Genomic DNA, 20,046 nt, shown 5'->3' on the forward strand with positions numbered 1-20,046 from the left:
AATTTCATGCACCGGGCCTCTAGTCTACACTAATAAAAGAGAAACATGGTAATTAGCGTACGACCGCTACCCTTTTCATTGGCTAATCAGTGAATATATGCAAATTAACTGTCAGCCAAGATGGCGGCCGGCAGCCAGGCAGCTGATGCGAACAGGGAGGCTTGCTTCCTTCAGTGACAGAGGACTCCAACGTTCCCCGCCTGCCTTGCCGGCCTCTGAGCTTCAGTTGGAAACATTGTAACATTTATAGAAGATAAACAAAATCCCAGAAACCTCCTGTCAGTCAGCCAGGATCTCAGAGCTGGAGTCGCAACATTGTTTCGAATACAGAAAACAAAGGCCAGAAACCTGCTTTCAGCCGAGCCTCAGAGAGAAAGCCGGCTCTCAGCTCCAGTGACAGCCATAGAAGGTAAATAAATGCCAGAATAAAAAAAAAATAAAAAAAGGAGAGGTTTGGAGCTCCAGTCGCCCACCAGCCTGAAAACGGCCCTCAGCCCCTCACCCAGACTGGCCAGGCACCCCAGTGGGGACCCCCACCCTGAAGCAACAAGATGGCGGCTAATTTGCATACTGAAGGCAGGCGGCAGCAGGCAAGGCTGTCTGCGGTCTGGGACCCGGATCTGTGACCCTGCCGGGCGGGATCAGCGGAGCCGCGAGGCCTCCCGGCACCGGGATCAGCGTGACAGGGGGCAGCGCCCAAACCCCCTGATCGCTCTGCAGCTCTGTGTGTGATAGGGGGCAGCACCCCAACCCCCCACCACGGGCCCTGCTCTATGTGAGACGGGGTAGAGCCATACCTCCCCATCGGCCCTGCCCTGAGTGTGACAGTGGCGGCGCCCCAACCCCCTGATCAGCCCTGCTCTGTGTGTGACAGGGTGCGGCACCCCAAACCGCCCCCCCCCCGCCCACGGACCCTGCTCTATGTGAGACGGGGTAGAGCCATACCTCCCCATCGGCCCTGCCCTGAGTGTGACAGTGGCGGCGCCCCAACCCCCTGATCGGCCCTGCTCTGTGTGTGACAGGGGGTGGTGCCCCAACTCCCCTATTGGCCCTACTCTGTGTGTGACAGGGGGGAGCTCCTCAACCCCCTGATTGGCCCTGCTCTGTGTGTGACAGGGGGCAGCTCCTCAACCCCCTGATAGGCCCTGCTCTGTGTGTGACAGGGGGGAGCTCCTCAACCCCCTGATCGGCCCTGTTCTGTGCGTGACAGGGGGGAGCTCCCAAAACCCCTGATTGACCCTGCTCTGTGCATGACAGGGGGGAGCTCCCCAAACCCCTGATGGGCCCTGCTCTGTGTGTGACAGGGTACGGAGCCCCAACCCCCCTGATGGTCCCTGCTCTGTCTGTGACAGGGGGCAGCGCCCCAACCCCCTGATCGGCCCTGCTCTGTGCGTGGCAGGGTGTGGCGCCGCAACCTCCCCATTGACCCTGCCTTGAGTGTGACGGGGCAGTGCCCCAACCCCCCAATCGGCCCTACCCTGAACGTGACTAGGGGTGGCATCGCAACCTCCCCATCCGCCCTGCTCTGTGCATGACAGGGGGCAGCGCTCCAACTCCCCAATCGGCCCTGCTCTGAACCCGACCAGGGGCTGCACCTAGGGATTGGGCCTGCCCTCTGCCACCCGGGAGCAGGCCTAAGCCAGCATGTCGTTATCTCCTGAGGGGTCCCAGACTGCGAGAGGGCACAGGCCAGGCTGAGGGACCCCCTATCCCCCCCCCCCCCCCCCGAGTGCACAAATTTTTGTGCACCGGGCCTCTAGTATATATATAAAAGCCTAAGCAATCGTTATGACCGGAACAACCAGAATGACTGGTCGACCAGTCGCTATGACACGCACTGACCACTAGGGGACACACTATAATCTCAATGACAGCAGTCCTTCCTTATCCATGGTTCAGTTACTCACAGTCAACCATGGTCTGAAAATACTAAATGAATAATTCAGTGCACTCCCACAGGGGGAGCGCTGCTCAGCCAGAAGCCAGGGTCATGGTTGGAGAGTGTAGCTGCGGCAGTGGGCGCCTCTCCCAACTCCACAGCAGCACTACCAAGCGGCAGCAGCAGGTGCAGCGGGCCGGGATGAGCATGAGCAGCACGAGCAGCACAGTGCCCAGTCCCGGCCCTGGCGTGGGCTCCTCCCTGACCGCCTGCCGCTTGGTGAACTGCTACATCCTCTGAAGGGTCCCGGATTGCAAGAGGGCGCAGGCCAGGCTGAGGAACCCTTCCCCCCACCACATTAATCCGTGCACCAGGCCTCTAGTTTCATATAAGAGGAAATTAAACTTCAGGGATATTAAGTGATATGTTCATTCAAATAGTAAGTGGTAGAGCCGGAATTTAAGTTTAATCTTTTGCTCCAAATCTCTTTCATAATATACTCCCATTCAAGGAATAATTATTTCCCTCCAAATATGTAAGAGGGTCTGTATGTTCTCATTATATAATACCAATTAAGCAAGAAGTTATTTATATAATATATCTCACCACCAAAGTGACTTTCACTCATTTTTTTCCACAGCTTCAAACTGGCATTTTAAATCAACTATAACGTACAGAAAAAGACAAGAAATCTAATTCACAGATTGAGCCAAAGCATACATACACACTATAATCTCAATGACAGCAGTCCTTCCTTATCCATGGTTCAGTTACAGTCAACCATGGTCTGAAAATACTAAATGAAAAATTTCAGAAATAAGCTGTTCATAAATTAATTGCATGCCACTCTGAGTAGCAAAATGAAATTGCATGCTGTCCTTCTCCATCTGGCCAGGAATGTAAATCATCCCTTTGTCCAGTGTACTGACACTGTGTATGCTCCCTGCCCATTAGTCACTTACTAGCCTTCTTGGTTATCAGATTCACTGTTATAATATAACAGTGCTTGTGTTCAAGTAACCCTTATTTTACTGACTCATGGCCCCAAAGCACAAGAGTAGTGATGCTGGCAATTTGAATATACCAAAGAAAAGCTGTAAAGTGCTTCCTTTAAGTGAAAATATATGTATGTATAGAAAAAAATCATGTATATATAGGGTTTGGTACTATTCATGGTTTCAGTAGATCCTGGAGGTCATGGAACATATTCCCTTTGGATAAGGGAGGACTACTGTATAGTATATTTGCCATACCCAAATACCCAAGTTTTTTCTTGGCTTATCTCTGCCCTCTCTAAGTTTTTATCTCTTCTACTTTCCTCCTCTTCCCTCTCAATCCCCTAATTTCATAAGTATGATCGACTGCAGGGGCAAATACCAAGATTTGATGGCATGAATTTTATCTTTCCTTTCCACATGTAAGATAAAATGAAAGGCTCTCTCTTAATATCCCTCAATGTATAGATAGCAAACCAAAGGCAAAACACAATGCTCTAATCTCATCATTTAACTTTCTTCTAAAGATATTTATTGGGGGAGAGGTAAGGAGATTAAGTATAAATATGCAAGGTAAATATTTCATGCATTTAATTCATATTGTAATAGCACACTTTGAGAAAAGACAATTAACACAATTATACAACGAAGTCCAAAGCAAGTAATTAATTTGTCCAGACATGAAAATATCTAAATGCATAAACTGTGTTTTCTAAATCTTATGTTTTATAAACAAGGAATACTAAGATCCTTTCCTTAATGATTTGTAAGTTGTAAGATTTCAAAAGGAATAAATTACAATTTATTTTAACCTTGTAAAAGATTGGTGAGACCTAAAATCTAACTATAGTTAACTCCTGCCAAAATGATAAAAAATTGATTCAAAAAGATTCAGCCACATAAAATAGTGGGTTGGATTATTGTGGCATTAATAAAATGATAAAGGTGAGCTTGTACAACTAGCTCGCTAGGAGTCCCTGTGCAATTCAAAGCCATTTGGACCAGGTCGTAGTTTAGCCCCACCTGGTGGTAACTGTCTATAGTAGTTTTTATGAAATCCATGGGTCACTGGTTCCTGTGGCTGACTAGGGTTTCCAGGACAGCAGCCCCAGTTCCAGCAACCTCCTGACTGGGTGGTGTCCATTTAGATGTATATATGGAGTCGAAACAGTGGGGAAAGGGAAACCTCCCAGCTTCCAGAAATGGTTCTGTCAGCTATTTCACAACTACCTCTACCAATTATCTTAGAGAACAGGGGTTAATTTTTCTAAACTTGTATCACCATGGGATGCATTTTAAAGGATTTTTAAAAACCAACAAAAACTAAAAAAGAAGGAATTCTTACCATTTGCAACAGCATGGATGGAACTGGAGAGCATTATGCTAAGCCAGTGGTTCTCAACCTTCTGGCCCTTTAAATACAGTTCCTCATGTTGTGACCTAACCATAAAATTATTTTCGTTGCTACTTCAAAACTGTAATGTTGCTACTGTTATGAATCGTAATGTAAATATCTGATATGCAGGATGGACTTAGGCGATCCCTGTGAAAGGGTCGTTCGACCGCCAAAGGGGTCGAGACCCAAAGGTTGAGAAATGCTGTGCTAAGTGAAATAAGCCAGTCAGAGAAAGATAAATATCACATGATCTCACTCATTTATGGAATATAATGAACAACATAAACTGATGAACAAAAACAGATCCAGAGACAGAGAAGCATCGATCAGACCGTCAAACCTCAGAGGGAAGGCAGGAAAGGGTGGGGGTAAGGGGGAGAGATCAACGAAAGGACTTGTATGCATGCATATAAGCCTAACCAATGGACACAGACACCTGGGGGGGTGAGGGCATGAGTAGGGGGTGGGGGGGCAATGGGGGGATAAGGAAACATATGTAATACCTTTATCAATAAAGAAAAAAAATAAAAAAAAACAACAAAACCCAAGAAATCAGAAAATTCTCAAAATGATTACATATCAAAGTTTATGTGGATTGTTTGGAAATAATTATGCATGTTATCATTGAAATAATTCCATAAATTTTAAAGTTAGTAAGTCAGTCAAAAAAGCCTATCTACACTAATAAAAGAGAAACATGGTAATTGGCGTACGACCGCTACCCTTCCCATTGGCTAATCAGTGAATATATACAAAGTAACTGTCAGCCAAGACGGCGGCCGGCAGCCAGGCAGCTGATGCGAACAGGGAGGCTTGCTTCCTTCAGTGACAGAGGACTCCAACGTTCCCCGCCGGCCTCTGAGCTTCAGTTGGGAACATAGTAACATTTATAGAAGATAAACAAAAGCCCAGAAACCTCCTGTCAGTCAGCCGGGATCTCAGAGCTGGAGTCGCAACATTGTTTCGAATACAGAAAACAAAGGCCAGAAACCTGCTTTCAGCCGAGCCTCAGAGAGAAAGCCGGCTCTCAGCTCCAGTGACAGCCATAGAAGGTAAATAAATGCCAGAATAAAAAGAAAAAGAAAAAAAGGAGAGGTTTGGAGCTCCAGTCGCCCGCCAGCCTGAAAACGGCCCTCAGCCCCTCACCCAGACTGGCCAGGCACCCCAGTGGGGACCCCACCCTGAAGCAACAAGATGGCGGCTAATTTGCACACTGAAGGCAGGCGGCAGCAGGCAAGGCTGGCCGCGGTCTGGGACCCGGATCTGTGACCCTGCCGGGCGGGATCAGCGGAGCCGTGAGGCCTCCCGGCACCGGGATCAGCGTGACGGGGGGCAGCGCCCAAACGCCCTGATTGCCCTGCAGCTCTGTGTGTGACAGGGGGCAGCGCCCCAACACCCTGATCGGCCCTGCTCTGTGGGTGATAGAGGGCGGCGTCCCAACCCCGATTGCCCTGTGGCTCTGTGTGTGACAGGGGGCAGCGCCCCAACCCCCCCCCCCCCACGGACCCTGCTCTATGTGAGATGGGGTAGAGCCATACCTCCCCATCGGCCCTGCCCTGAGTGTGACAGTGGCGGCGCCCCAACCTCCTGATCGGCCCTGCTCTGTGTGTGACAGGGTGTGGCGCCCCAACTGCCCCCCCCCCCACGGACCCTGCTCTGTGTGTGACAGGGGGTGGTGCCCCAACTCCCCTATTGGCCCTGCTCTGTGCGTGACAGGGGGGAGCTCCCCAAACCCCTGATGGGCCCTGCTCTGTGTGTGACAGGGGGCAGCGCCCCAACCCCCTGATCGGCCCTGCTCTTTGCGTGGCAGGGGGTGGCGCCACAACCTCCCCATCGACCCTGCCTTGAGTGTGACGGGGCAGTGCCCCAACCCCCCAATCGGCCCTACCCTGAACGTGACTAGGGGTGGCATCGCAACCTCCCCATCCGCCCTGCTCTGTGCATGACGGGGCGGCGCCCCAACTCCCCAATCAGCCCTGCTCTGAGCCCGACCAGGCGCTGCACCTAGGGATTGGGCCTGCCCTCTGCCACCCGGGAACAGGCCTAAGCCAGCAGGTCATTATCTCCCGAGGGGTCCCAGACTGCGAGAGGGCACAGGCCGGGCTGAGGGACCCCCCTCCCCGCCCCCCCCCGAGTGCACAAATTTTTGTGCACCGGGCCTCTAGTCTACACTAATAAAAGAGAAACATGGTAATTAGCGTACGACCGCTACCCTTCCCATTGGCTAATCAGCATATCCTTATGCAAATTAACTGTCAGCCAAGATGGCGGCCGGCAGCCATGCAATGAAGCTAACAGGGAGGCTTGCTTGCTCCAGTGACAGTGGACTCCAACGTTCCCTGCCTGACTTGCTGGCCTCTCAGCTGCAACTCTAAGCAACTATGTTGCAAATATAGAAGCTAAACAAAACCCCAGAAACCAGCTTTAGTCAGCCGGGCTTCAGCCAGCTGGACCGCAACATTGTATCAATGTTTTCAGCAGCAGAAGCCTCAGAGCTAAAGCTGGCCCAGAATTAAAAAAAGAAAAAGAAAAAAAGGAGCAGTTGGGAGCTTCAGTTACCCGCCAGCCTGAAAACGGCCCTCAGCCCCTCACCCAGACTGGCCAGGAACCCCAGTGGGGATCCCCACCCTAATCCAGGACACCCTTCAGGGCAAACCAGCCGGCCCCCACCTGTGCACCAGGCCTCTATTCTATATAGTAAAAGGGTAATATGCCTCCCAGCACTGGGATCAGCGGAGCAGCGAGGCTCCCGGCACTGGGATCAGCGTGACAGGGGGCAGCACCCAAACTCCCTGATCGCCCTGTGGCTCTGTGAGTGACAGGGGGCGGGGCCACAACCTCCCTATCCACCCTGCTCTGTTCGTGACAGGGGAAGGCGCCCCAAACCCCTAATCAGCCCTGCTCTGTGCCTGATATGGGGGAACTCCCCAATCCCCTGATCGCCCTGCGGCTCTGTGTTTGACAGGGTAGAGCCATAACCTCTCCATCGGCCCTGCCCTGAGTGTGACAGTGGCGGCGCCCCAACCCCCTGATCGGCCCTGTTCTATGGGTGATAGAGGGTGGCGCCCCAACCCCCCCTCCACGGGCCTTGCTCTGTGTGTGACAGGGTAGAGCCATAACCTCCCATTGGTCCTGCCCTGAGTGTGACAGAGTGCAGTGCCCCAACCCCCTGATTCGCCCTGCTCTGTGTGTGACAGGGAGCGGTGCCCCAACTCCCCTTTCGGCCCTACTCTGTGAGTGACAGGGGGGAGCTCCTCAACCCCCTGATTGGCCCTGCTCTGTGCATGACAGGGGGGAGCTCCTCAACCCCCTGATGGGCCCTGCTCTGTGCGTGACAGGGTCTGGAGCCCCAACCCCCCTGATGGGCCCTGCTTTGTGAGTGACAGGGGGCAGCGCCCCAGCCCCCTGATTGGCCCTGCTCTGTGAGTGACAGGGGGCAGCGCCCCAACCCCCTGATTGGCCCTGCTCTGTGAGTGACGGGGGCAGAGCCCCCAACCCCCTGATCGGCCCTGCTCTGTGAGTGACAGGGGGCAGCACCCCAACCCCCTGATCGGCCCTGCTCTGTGAGTGACAGGGGGTGGCGCCGCAACCTCCCCATCGACCCTGCCTTGAGTGTGACTGGGGGCGGTGCCCCAACCCCCCAATCGGCCCTACCCTAAGAGTGACTGAGGGTGGTATCACAACCTCCCGATCCGCCCTGCTCTGTGCATGACGGGGCGGCACCCCAACTCCCCAATCGGCCCTGCTCTGAGCCTGACCAGGGGCTGCACCTAGGGATTGGGCGTGTCCTCTGCCACCCGGGAGCAGGCCTAAGCCAGCAGGTCCTTATCTCCCGAGGGGTCCCAGACTGCGAGAGGGCACAGGCCGGGCTGGGGGGCCCCCCTTCCCTCCCCCTTCCCTCCCCCTGAGTGCACAAATTTTTGTGCACCGGGCTTCTAGTCTATATAATAAAAGCCTAAGCAACCGTTATGGCAGAACAACCAGAACTACTGGTCACTATGATGTGCACTGACCACCAGAGGGCAGATGCTCAACGCAGGAGCTGCCCTCTGGTGGTCAGTCCGCTCCCACAAGGGGGGCGCTGCTCAGCCAGAAGCTGGGCTCAAGGCTGGTGAATGCAGTGGTGGTGGCAGGAGCCTCTCTCACTTCCGTGGCAGCGCTAAGGAGCAGCAAGCAGGCGGGCGGTAAGGAGCAAGGGGTCCCAGATTGGAAAGGATGCAGGCCAGGCTGAGGGACACCACCCCCATGCATGAATTTTGTGCACCAGGCTTCTAGTATAAATATAAGAAAGGAACTGGAGGGCATTATGTTAAGCAAAATATGCCAGTCAGAGAAAGATAAATATCACTTGATCTCACTCATTTGTAGAATACAAAGAACATCATAAAATGGTAAACAAAAACAGATACAGAGACAAAGAAGCATCGAACAGATTGTCAAACTACAAAGGGAAGGCAGGGGAGGGTTGGGGGGGGGGTGGTAAGAGATCAACTGAAGGACTTGTATGCATGCATATTAAGCATAACCAATTGACACAGGCACTGGGGGGGTGGGGGGGGGTGAGGCATGTGCCAGGGGGTAGGGGAGGCTGGGGGAGGTCAATGGGGGAAAAAGGAGACATATATAACATATATACTACTATTTGTAATACTTTAAATGATAAAAAGTAAATAATAATAAAAATAATTTTAAAAAGCAAGCAAGCAAGCAAGCAAGAAACCTGGTGATAACCTTAACTTCTTATCAATCCAAGCCAGACACTGAATTTTGTTAGTTCCACCTCCTGAACGTTTTTCCAATGTGGCCCATTTCTCTCCATCCTTGCTGCTACTAATCCAATTCTGTTATCACTTCTCATCTTGATAATGAAAAGAACCACTAAAAGTGTCCTCTCTGTCTACAGCCTTATATAACACCAATCTATTCTCCACATTACAGAATGACCTTTTAATATGAAATCAGATTATATCACATATATTCTTAAAATTTCTCAGTAGTTCCCCACTGGTTCCCTCTCCTATTTCATCACTTGAAACTCCCTGCTTCTCATTCTATGTTCTAGCCCTACTGAATTACATTATTTGCTCAAAGAGTTTCATGTTTGTCTTGCCTCCAGGTTTTTATACATGCTATACATTCATCTCCCCAATTTCTTTCCCTGTACAGTCTTACTCTTCTTGTCTTCATGTAGGTGTTAGCCTGGTATTTCTCCCTCCACAAAGTCTTCCCCATTCCTGCCAAGGCCAGGTTAGATACACCTTAAATGCATGTGGTCTCATCCTGCATATCCTGCTGTTTTCTCCATAATCATCGTACTCATCACTTTTTCTTTATATGTCTTACTCCTGCATTAGATGACCAGCTTTGTGAAGGCAGCGCCACCACTGTATCTATGGTTCTAGCATGTACCTGGCATATGGTGGGTCTCAATAAATATTGCTAAGTAAATAAATGTGTTGCTCTGAGAGCTTGAATGTAAACTTTCCTAACATCAACTTTAGTCTGATTTAAAGTCTTGCTTGTTGGCAAAGATCAAAATATCATACACTCACATTGTGCTGATAAACTAGTATAACAAGTCAATTTCAAAATAATTTTCCCACTATAATATAAACTTTCAAAAGCCATATGAACTATAATGATGGTATGTAACAACAACTGTCATTGAAATAAGAAGCATTTATTTTCTCCTAATACTGCCAATCACTAAGGAACCTACTATATACTGATCTGAAAGTAACTGATGAATAAAATTCCTTCTTCAAGATTATTTTATATTAGTGGCCTGGTGCACAAAATTTGTACATGGGGAGTGTGGGGGGGTTCCCTCAGCCCAGCCTGCACCCTTTCCAATTGGGGACCCCCTCTCACTATCCGGGACTGCTGGCTCCTAACCACTCGCCTGACTGCCTGCCTGATTGCACGTAACCGCTTCTGCCTGCCAGCCTGATTGCTCCCTAACCCCTCCCCTGCTGGCCTGATTGATGCCTAACTGCTTCCCTGCCAGCCTGATCACCCCCAACTGCCCTCCCCTGTGGGCCCAATCGCCCCCAAATGCCCTCCCCTGCTGCCTGATCTCTCCTAACTTCCCTCTCCTGCAGGCCTGGTCACCCCCAACTGCCCTCCCCTGCCTGCCTGATGGCCCCCAACTGCCCTCCCCTGCCGACCTGGTCGCAGCCAACTGCCCTCCCCTGCAGGCCTGGTTCCCCCTAACCCCTCTGCCTGCCTACCTGATCGCCTCTAACTGCCTCTGCCTGCCTGATTTCCCCTAACCCCGCTGCCTGCCTGCCTGATCGCCCCTAACCTCTCTATCTGCCTGCCTGCCTGCCCCTAACCTCTCTGCCTGCCTGCCTGATTGCCCCTAACTGCCTCTGCCTGCCTGCCTGATTGCCCCTAACTGCCTCTGACTGCCTGCCTGATCACCCCTAACTGCCCTCCCCTGCTGGCCTGATCTCTCCCCCAACTGCCCTCCCCTGCTGGCCTGATCTTGCCCCCAACTGCCCTCTCCTGCCGGCCTGATCGCCCCTAACTGCCTCTGCCTCGGCCCCCACCACCATGGCTTTGTCCAGAAGGAAGTCGGACATGCAGAAGATGGCTGGTTGACCCGGTCTAATTAGCATATTACCCTTTTAGTAGTATAGATAGATTATATCGGATAGGATTACTTAAATGGGGGTGGGGGTGGGGGGATGCCTTTTTCAGCAGGAGGAGATGCTCTTGGCAGACAAAAATACATAATCCCTATATCTGGACTGATAGCCAGCCACATGCACTATACTGCCAAACCAGTCATTAAAAAATTGAAACGCTTCCTTACACCTTACACCAAACAGCTTGTTGCCCTTAAAACACCTCCTCAGCCCCCACCTTAGGTTCTGCCTTCGCAGTTCACCCAGATTAGTTTCTGATTGGTCGGTTTCTATGCCAGTCAGCACCAAAAACTCCACTGGCTCCTCACACTTCACACAGATTTGGTTCTGATTGGTCGGTTTCTATACCAGTCAGTCTCCGGGCCTATCTCTGGGCCTGATCAGAGAGGTGGAGCTGATCAGCAGCCCCCACGGAGGTCCGAAGAGAAAGAGTGGCGCAGCTGCTGGCCAGGCTCGGAGAGAGAGAGGCAAGGGCTTATCAACAGCTGCCATGGAGGCTACGGATCAGACCCTGCTTCTCTCTCCAGGCCTCTCTCCGGGCCTGATCCACAGCCCTCTCAGCAGTCAGTGCTGGGTCACCACGGCAACCCAGCACTGACTGCAGGACTGACTTCTGGTCGGTCGAGCCTTCAGTCGTTTTGGACGTTACGGATCCTGGGTTTTTATATATTAGGATGATGTCTTTCAGGACTAGTAGTTAAATGAGGCATATGCAATATTTCATATTATTATTCTAGTTTTTTAATAGTTCCTGAAGATTTTAGGCATGGTTATGAGAAGAACTACTAGCATCTGTTAGTATGCTCTAATTTCCTTCCTTTCCTGTCCTCAATCTGAACTGAGGGAAGGGTAAAAAGAAAAGTTACCAGGGTAATAAAGGGATAAAGGGAATACCAGAGTAAGGAGGCCTAAGGTCTGATAAATCATGTTCTAAACTAGTTATCAAAGATCTTAGAACTTTAATGTTCCATTATATTTATACTTATATCTTATTAATGCATTTAAAAAGACATTACGTCATAGAAATAAAAGCTTAATTTCAATAAATCTATAAGTTTCAAATAAAGAGAAAAAAATGTCACAGAAATTTCCTACTTTTTTTTTTTTACCTGTTTTCTCGTTCATACATTTCTTTAGAGGCATTTCGAAGTTGATCAATTTCTTGATTCGTTTTCAATTTAATTTGTTCTAGTTCATCATGTAGTTTATTTTCATATTCAGCTTTATAATGGTCTCTGCAAGAAATCAAAGGAATATCCATGAATTTACTTTTGTAAAAGAAATAGGTATTGCCCTAGCTGGTTTGGCTCAGTGGATAGAGTGCCGGCCTGCAGACTGAAGGGTCCCAGGTTTGATTCCGGTCAAGGGCACATGCCTGGGTTGGGGCCTCGATCCCCAGTAGGGGGCGTGCAGGAGGCAGTCGATCAATGATTCTCTCTCATCATTGATGTTTCCTCTCTCCCTCTTCCTTCTCTTCCTCTCTGAAATCAAATATATATATATATAAAAACAGGTATTTACCCTTCATGTAAGATTTTAATAAGTCAAATATGGTCTCAATATAATGCTGCTTGAAAAACATAGCTGTCACATATAAAGTTTTGTAATTCCTAAAAATATTGTTTCAACTAGTTCCATCTAAGATTTCCTTTTAAACATTCTGTCTTTAAGGATTAGTTACTACATAAAATGTTAACCCATTTTGAATAATTATTCATCTTAAAGAGTATTTTACTAATAGTTTTTAATGTGCATGGCTAGAGATTTGAAAATGGACGCATATGGAATGTCCTTCATTTAGAAATATAAACTGGCATGGTACAGGCTGACAGACAAATAAATAATACAGTGTGGGGCAAAAGTAGGTTTACAGTTGTGAGCTTGTGAAGCACAGTTTATTATTGAATTATTTATTATTATATTGTTTTCCATAAGAACTGTAAATCTATTTTTGCCCCACCCTGTATTAAAAAAACATATAAACAAAATGACTCTGACTCTTTAGAAAACTTTTCCTTCAAAGCACAACTATAGCCACTGTGATCTCTTCACAAAGTCACAAAGCATTACATAGGGGATAAGCAGGAGCACACACATGAAAAATAGCACAGGCTAGGGCAGCAGTTCTCAACCTGTGGGTTGCAACCCCTTTGGCGGTCGAACGACCCTTTCACAGGGGTCGCCTAAGACCATCCTGCATATCAGATATTTACATTACGATTCATAACAGTAGCAACATTACAGTTATGAAGTAGCAACGAAAATAGTTTTATGGTTGGGTCACAACATGAGGAACTGTATTTAAAGGGCCAGAAGGTTGAGAACCACTGGGCTAGGGGAAAAGGTATGAATGTGTGAAGTCTTAAAGGATAAAATGGAGAATTATTTTAGTTTTTGATGTGTTAAAAACAAATAACTCAAGGATTATAAGGGCTATTGGTACAAAGGGAACTCTAATAGCTTGTACATCTAGTTGAAGAGAGAGGACAGAATTGAAATAGAGGGGGTCTGAATCCATAGCCTGTATCTTCAAACAGTATGCAGTGCTGTCTTCTTCTTCTTCTTTTTGTTTCAGTTAGGAAAGGTCAGCTTAGTTAGATTTTCTTCAGAAAGATACCTCGGGCCCTGACCAGTTTGGCAAAGTGGATAGAGCGTTGGCCTGCTGACTGAAGTGTCCCAGGTTCGATTCTGGTCAAGGGCATGTACCATGGTTGTGGGCACATCCCCAGTAAGGGGTGTGCAGGAGGCAGCTGATCAATGTTTCTGACTCTCTGTCCCTCTCCCTTCCTGTCTGTAAAAAAATCAATAAAATATATATTTTAAAAAAAGATACCTCGGTAGAGATACTTATGTGCTTTCTTTCAAAAATACTTATATAGAGATCTTAGTCATAGGGAATCAGAAAGGTTATGTTGTAAAAAGTAAAATAAATAAAAATGGCTACAGTATATGTATACACCCCTACATAAAAGAAATTTGGTTGTTGAAAAAGCCAAAAAGTCTTAAGAAAAAAAATCAGAATAGAGAACATCTTATAAGGATACAAAATGAACTATTATCTTAACATCATCCTCTAGACCTTAAAAAAGATCACTATTCTTCCCTAAGGCAAGAGTTCCTTCCAAGAAGCTGGTGTTACTTTATATCTATTTATATGTGAAGTAATGTAAATCTTGCCTGGATGTTACATATTTTTCATACATCTCTTCTCTAGCTTTTTTGGTTTCTTCGAGTTGAGCTTGAAGTCTTTCAAGGCGGTCCTCTTCATGGGCACAGCGAACACTGAGCTCCATGTTTTGGCGGTTGAGATATTCTTTATCCTTCTGCAGTAAAGTAACAGTTTGCTGCAAGGTGGCTACCTACACATACGTAGAGACAGACAGTGTTCAGAGCAATGTCTTGCTTTTCAAAGTTTACTGTTATTTTCTTTCATTTGTGCTTTCACTAACCACATAAAAAGGACTAATTCTTGCCTTGCCATTTTTCATCCAAACACAGCTACTAAAGTCCCTTCTTTCTGGCAACTACATCAAAAAGGAAAAATGTCCCTCCCACAATTCTGCCCTATGCCCCCATCACTGTACAATAAATACAAATGACTCTATAAGCTTACCTCTTTCGATAATTCAGTTCTTTCTTTAGCTTGAATTATATGAGAGGATTCAAGTATTTCATGTTTTCTCCTTATTTCAATTACTTCCTGTTCAAGTGCATCACGTTCACTGAAAAATTCAAATACACATATAAATTTTACATCACTTTTTATAATGAATACTAGAGGCCCGGTGCACGAAATTCGTGCACAGGGGGCGTCCCTCAGCGAGATCTGCACCCTCTCCAATCTGGGAGCCCTCACAGAATGTCCTACTGGGAGCTTAGGCCCACTCCCCATAGTTCTTTGCTCTCTGCGGACCTGCCTGCTGTCTGCTCTCTGGCTCGCCACCACGGCCAGGGACAAGCAGGGCCCTGCTGTCTGCTCTCTGCGGGGGTCCTTCTGTCTGCTCTCTGGCTCACCACTGTGGCCAGGGGCAAGCAGTGCCCTGGAGTCTGCTCTTGGCGAGGGGCAAGCAGGGCTGACAGGACCGGACACTCCAGTGGCGGCTGAGTGGTGAGGCTGGATCCACCTGAGGGGGCAGATCCAGCCACGCTGCTCGGCCGCTGCTCCCCTCAATGGGGCTGACAGGACCAGACACTCCAGTGGCGGGGCTGAGGGGACTGGGCACCACCATCTTGCGGCTATGGGCGCCGCCACTTTTGTGATGAAGTGATGGTTAATTTGCATATTACCTTTTTATTAGATAGGACTAGAGTCCCGGTGCACAAAAATTTGTGCACTCGAGGGGGTGTCTCAGCCTGGCCTGTGCCATCTCGCAGTCTGGGACCCCTCGGGGATGTTGACCTGCTGGTTTAGGCCCGCTTCCTGGGGGATCGGGCCTAAGCTGGCAGTCAGACATCCCTCTGGTAGCCCGGGAGCCCTTGGGGGATGTCCACTTGCCAGTGGGGACAGGTCTAAGCTGCAGTCGGACATCCTTAGGACTGCTGAGGAGGCGGGAGAGGCTCCTGCCATCACTGCTGTGCTGGCAGCCGTCAGCATGGTTTGTGGCTGAGCAGAGCTCCCCCTGTGGGAGCACACTGACCACCAGGGGGCAGCTCGTGCATTGAGCGTTTGCCCCCTGGTGGTCAGTGTGTGTCATAGTGACCAGTCATTCCCAGTCGTTCTGCTGTTAGGGTCAATTTGCATATTACCCTTTTATTATATGCCTGGTGCATGGGTGGGGGCTGGCTGGTTTGCCCTGAAGAGTATCCTGGATCAGGGAAGGGTCCCGCTGGGGTGCCTGGCTAGTCTGGGTTAGGGGCTGAGGGCCGTTTTCAGACTGGCCACACCCCCTTCAGGGAGGGGGGTCCTGCTGGGGTGCCTGGCCAGCCTGGTTGAGTGGCTGCTCCCTGCTGGCAAGTGGATATCCCCCAAGGACTCCTGGACTGCTAGAGGGATGTCTGACTGCCAGCTTAGGCCCGATCCCCCCAGGGGCCTAAGCCAGCAGATGGACATCCCGGAGGGGTCCCAGACTGCGAGAGGGCACAGGCGGGCTGAGGGACCCCCCCCCCCCCCCCCCCCCGCGCCCCGAGTGCACAAATTTTTGTGCACCGGACCTCTAGTGTTCTTTATAATTACCCAAAGGTTTTAATTTTCATATTCAGACCACCTCTTTCCCACCAACAGTAAGAGCAAAAATTGAACCACACCTATAATGGGTTTAAAAAAAACGAGCAGAGCCCTAGCCAGTTTAGCTCAGTGGATAGAGCATTGGCCTGTGGACTAAAGGGTCCCAGGTTCAATTCCAACCAAGGGCACATGCCCAGGTTGCAGGCTTGATCTCTAATAGGGGGTGTGCAGGAGGTAGCTGATCAATAATTCTCTCTCATCATTGATGTTTCTATCTCTCTATCCTCTCCCTTCCTCTCTGAAATCAATAAAAATATATTTTTTAAAAATAAGCAGAGAAATAAATTTTGTAATCTTAACTTACCTTCTCCAGTCAGAAACAGTTCCTTTACACTTTATTTCATCTACCCACCTGGTGTTTTCATGGAGAGGGCTATTAAGAATTGTTTTATTTTTCACTCGATTTTCAGTAACTCATTTAGAAAGATTTTTTTCTTCTAGTTAACAAAGTATTATGTTTATTGAGAAAAGTGAGCAAAGCACAAGTTAAAAAATAACAATCATCCATAAACCCACTAACTAGAGATGGCTATCATTATTATATTTTGGTACATATTACTTTAAGTATTTTGTGATTTTATACATAACTGTTTTTACTGTCACAAGGTATTAAGCATGCTTCCTTTGCTATGGTTTCTTTTTATGCACAATTATAAAACCATGATATAGTAAAACACCCATGAACTTGCTATCCACAGTTGACAACAGTTAATATCTGTCTATATTTGGATTAAAGTTTTTTTTAAATAAAATTTTTTGTTGATTTCAGAGAGGAAGGGAGAGGGAGAGAGAGAGATAGAATCATCAATGATGAGAGAGAATCATTGGCTGCCTCCTGCAAGCCCCACACTGGGGATCAAGCCTGAAACCTGGGCATGTGCCCCAACTGGGAATCGAACCTCAACCTCCTGGTTCATAGGTCAACGCTCAACCACTGAGCCATGCCCGCTGGGTAGATAAAAGTTTTGTTTTTTTTAAAAGATAGAACGCTATGAGTAAACTTGAAGTTACCTATATTTTCCTCACTGTTCTTATATCATTTCCTAGATACAATGATGAATTTAGTATTTCTTTGTTTTTTTCTTAATTCGCTGATATGATAAAACAAAATACAGCTTTAATTACTTTATAGATAACTTCTTTTTATTGTTGACACTATTACAGATGTCCCCCATTTTCTCCCCCTTTGACCACCCCCCTTCCCCTTCACCACACTGTTGTTTGTGTCCATGGGCTATGCATTATGTTCTTTGGCTAATCTCTTCACCTTCTTTTATCCAGTCCCCCTACAACCCTCACCCTATGTTTTTTACATACTTTTACTCAATAATTGGTAAAATTTTGTCATTTACTTTGTATTATTTACTAAATATTTGTCATACTTATTCTCTCTTTGTTGTTCATATATATGAATAAACGTATACACTTATTCTTTCTGTTGTTCATATATATGAATAAACATACATACAAACGAATACTATGTGATACAAACACAAGTATATACATCTACATACAAACACATACATGTGCATCCCCCTCAACTATTTAAGAGTTATATGCAGACGCTAGGTCCCTTTATCCCTAAATAATTCACTTTGAATTACCTAAGACTAACAATATTCTCTTATATAATCAGAATATCATATCAAATTCAGGAGATTTAGTGCTAACATAATTATGTAAATATACAATCCAGTTTCAAATCTGTCACTTGTCCCAAAAAATATCCTCTAGGGCAGAGGTTCTCAACTTTCCTAATGCCACGACCCTTTAATACAGTTCCTCATGTTGTGGTGACCCCCAACCATAAAATTATTTTTGTTGCTACTTCATAACTGTAATTTTGCTACTGTTATGAATCATAATGTAAATATCTGATATGCAGGATGTATTTTCATTGTTACAAATTGAACATAATTAAAGCATAGTGATTAATCACAAAAACAATATATAATTATATATGTGTTTTCTGATGGTCTTAGGCGACCCCTGTGAAAGGGTCGTTCGACTCCCAAAGGGGTCGCGACTCACAGGTTGAGAACCACTGCTCTAGGGCAATCTCTCCCTGGTCCAGGATCCAACATATTATCATGCATTCCATTTAGGTGCCATCGGCCTTTAGTTTCCTTTAACCTTGGTCAGTTCCTTAGCCCATCTTTGCCTTTTACAACATTGATTAGATTCACATTAAGCACTTTGGGCAGGAATACTATGTAAGTGATAGATTCTGTGTTTTCAGTAGATCACATAAAGAGGCACATGATGTTACTCTATCCATTGATTGGTGATAGTAGCTTTGATCATTTGCCCAAGATGGTATCTGCCAAAGTCCTAAATATAAAGGTACCTTTTTGCCCTTTGCAATGAATAAGTAATCTGTGGGAACATACTTTGAAATTGTATATTCTGTTCCCTAACATACTTTTACCCAATAGTTTTAGCTTCCAATACTTCATAGTAGTATTATGAAGCTAGAAAATGGTAATTCTATTACACATATATATTTATTGTTTAGCACTCAACTGTAAGATCCTCTTTATTATTAGCATGTACTCAGGGATTCTTATTCTATTCAATGAATATTGCTAATATTCATTTTGATATTTAATATTTGACCAGTTAGAGCCCCTTCAAACTAGCTACTGTGGTGTTGAATTGGAATTAGAAATATTAGTAAGATCTTTCCATAGTGTATTAACCCATCCTTCCTATTCCCTCTACATCGCCTCTGGTAGTGAAAGGGCCTAGAAACAATGACCAATGTAGCAATGAGCAGCACCCAAATCTTAATTTTTGAATAGTAATCCCTAATAAAAGGAACCAGGACTCCTTAGAGAAAGAGCTGAGGCAATGAAATTACAAAATAAACCTGAGAACATTATTTTATGCCAGAAAGTAGGAAACTGCTTTAAAACATATATATATATATATATGATTGATTTTTTACAGAGAGGAAGGGAGAGGGATAGAGAGTTAGAAACATGGATCAGCTGCCTCCTGCATACCCCCCACTGGGGATGTGCCCGCAACCAAGGTACATGCCCTTGACTGGAATCGAACCTGGGACCCTTCAGTCCACAGGCTGACGCTCTATCCACTAAGAAAAACCGGTTAGGGCGGAAACTGATTTTTTTAAAAAAAAGATAGGCACATGCATTTTGTTTTTCAAAATTTATTATTTTGTATTTAATTTACCCATATAGATACATTAAGGTCTTATTTAATGATTTCAACTGCTAGAAAGAATTACATTTTAGAAATAAATCACAATTTATTTTCCATTCCACTATTGAAAAGAATTTTAATTTTTTCCAGTACTGATGCAATTAATATTCACATATTGTTTCCTTTTGCACATCTGTGAGAATTTATAAAGAACATAAAAGTGATTTTCTACCCCAAAACATTTAAAAAAATTAATTCTTTCTACTGAGTGAACCAAACGGTTCACAGTTTGAGGCCCTCTTGCTTGTTTTTCTGTTCCATTTTTAGCACGTGAAGATATTTATCATATTTTTGTCATATATTTATGATATAATGTTTGTCCATTAATGAATCACTACTTAGCTATATGTCCCTTAGGCAAATCTCTTATCATTCTAAGCCAAAGTTTTATCATCTCAGAGAAGATGCTAATAAAAGTATCTGCTATTTAAACTAAGAAAATTCATTAATGGACCCCCCTCGCATCATCAACCTTCAATAATTATCAACGCAGTTCACTTATCCTTCATTCATGTCCACTAGATTATTCTGATTATCATTCTTTTTAATATTCTCTTTCCATATTTTATCTATTATTGCTATCTATAATAATAAAAGCGTAATAAGCTTAACAGACAGCCAAACGACCTTCGGACCAAGCTGGGGCTTCGAGGGCCTAAGCAAGCCACCACAGCTGC

At 46.4% G+C, this 20,046-nt stretch overlaps 1 protein-coding gene across 4 annotated transcripts in view; it reads right to left on the bottom strand.

The window, feature by feature from the left end:
* PIBF1 (progesterone immunomodulatory binding factor 1) overlaps positions 1–20,046 on the bottom strand; it is a 220,522-nt gene that overhangs the window by 160,190 nt on the left and 40,286 nt on the right. For all 4 annotated transcript variants that reach the window (XM_070408953.1, XM_070408951.1, XM_070408952.1 and 1 more), the window contains exons 7-9: positions 14,534–14,642; positions 14,098–14,279; positions 12,030–12,155 (exon numbers count right to left, since the gene is read on the bottom strand). In XM_070408953.1, coding sequence (XP_070265054.1) covers positions 12,030–12,155; positions 14,098–14,279; positions 14,534–14,642 — 417 coding nt within the window. The remainder of the gene's footprint in view (positions 1–12,029; positions 12,156–14,097; positions 14,280–14,533; positions 14,643–20,046) is intronic.

Source organism: Myotis yumanensis, unplaced genomic scaffold (assembly GCF_028538775.1).
Source record: "Myotis yumanensis isolate MYYU_CA2020_CCGP unplaced genomic scaffold, mMyoYum1.0.hap1 SCAF_3, whole genome shotgun sequence".
NCBI classification, from domain to species: Eukaryota; Metazoa; Chordata; class Mammalia; order Chiroptera; family Vespertilionidae; genus Myotis; species Myotis yumanensis.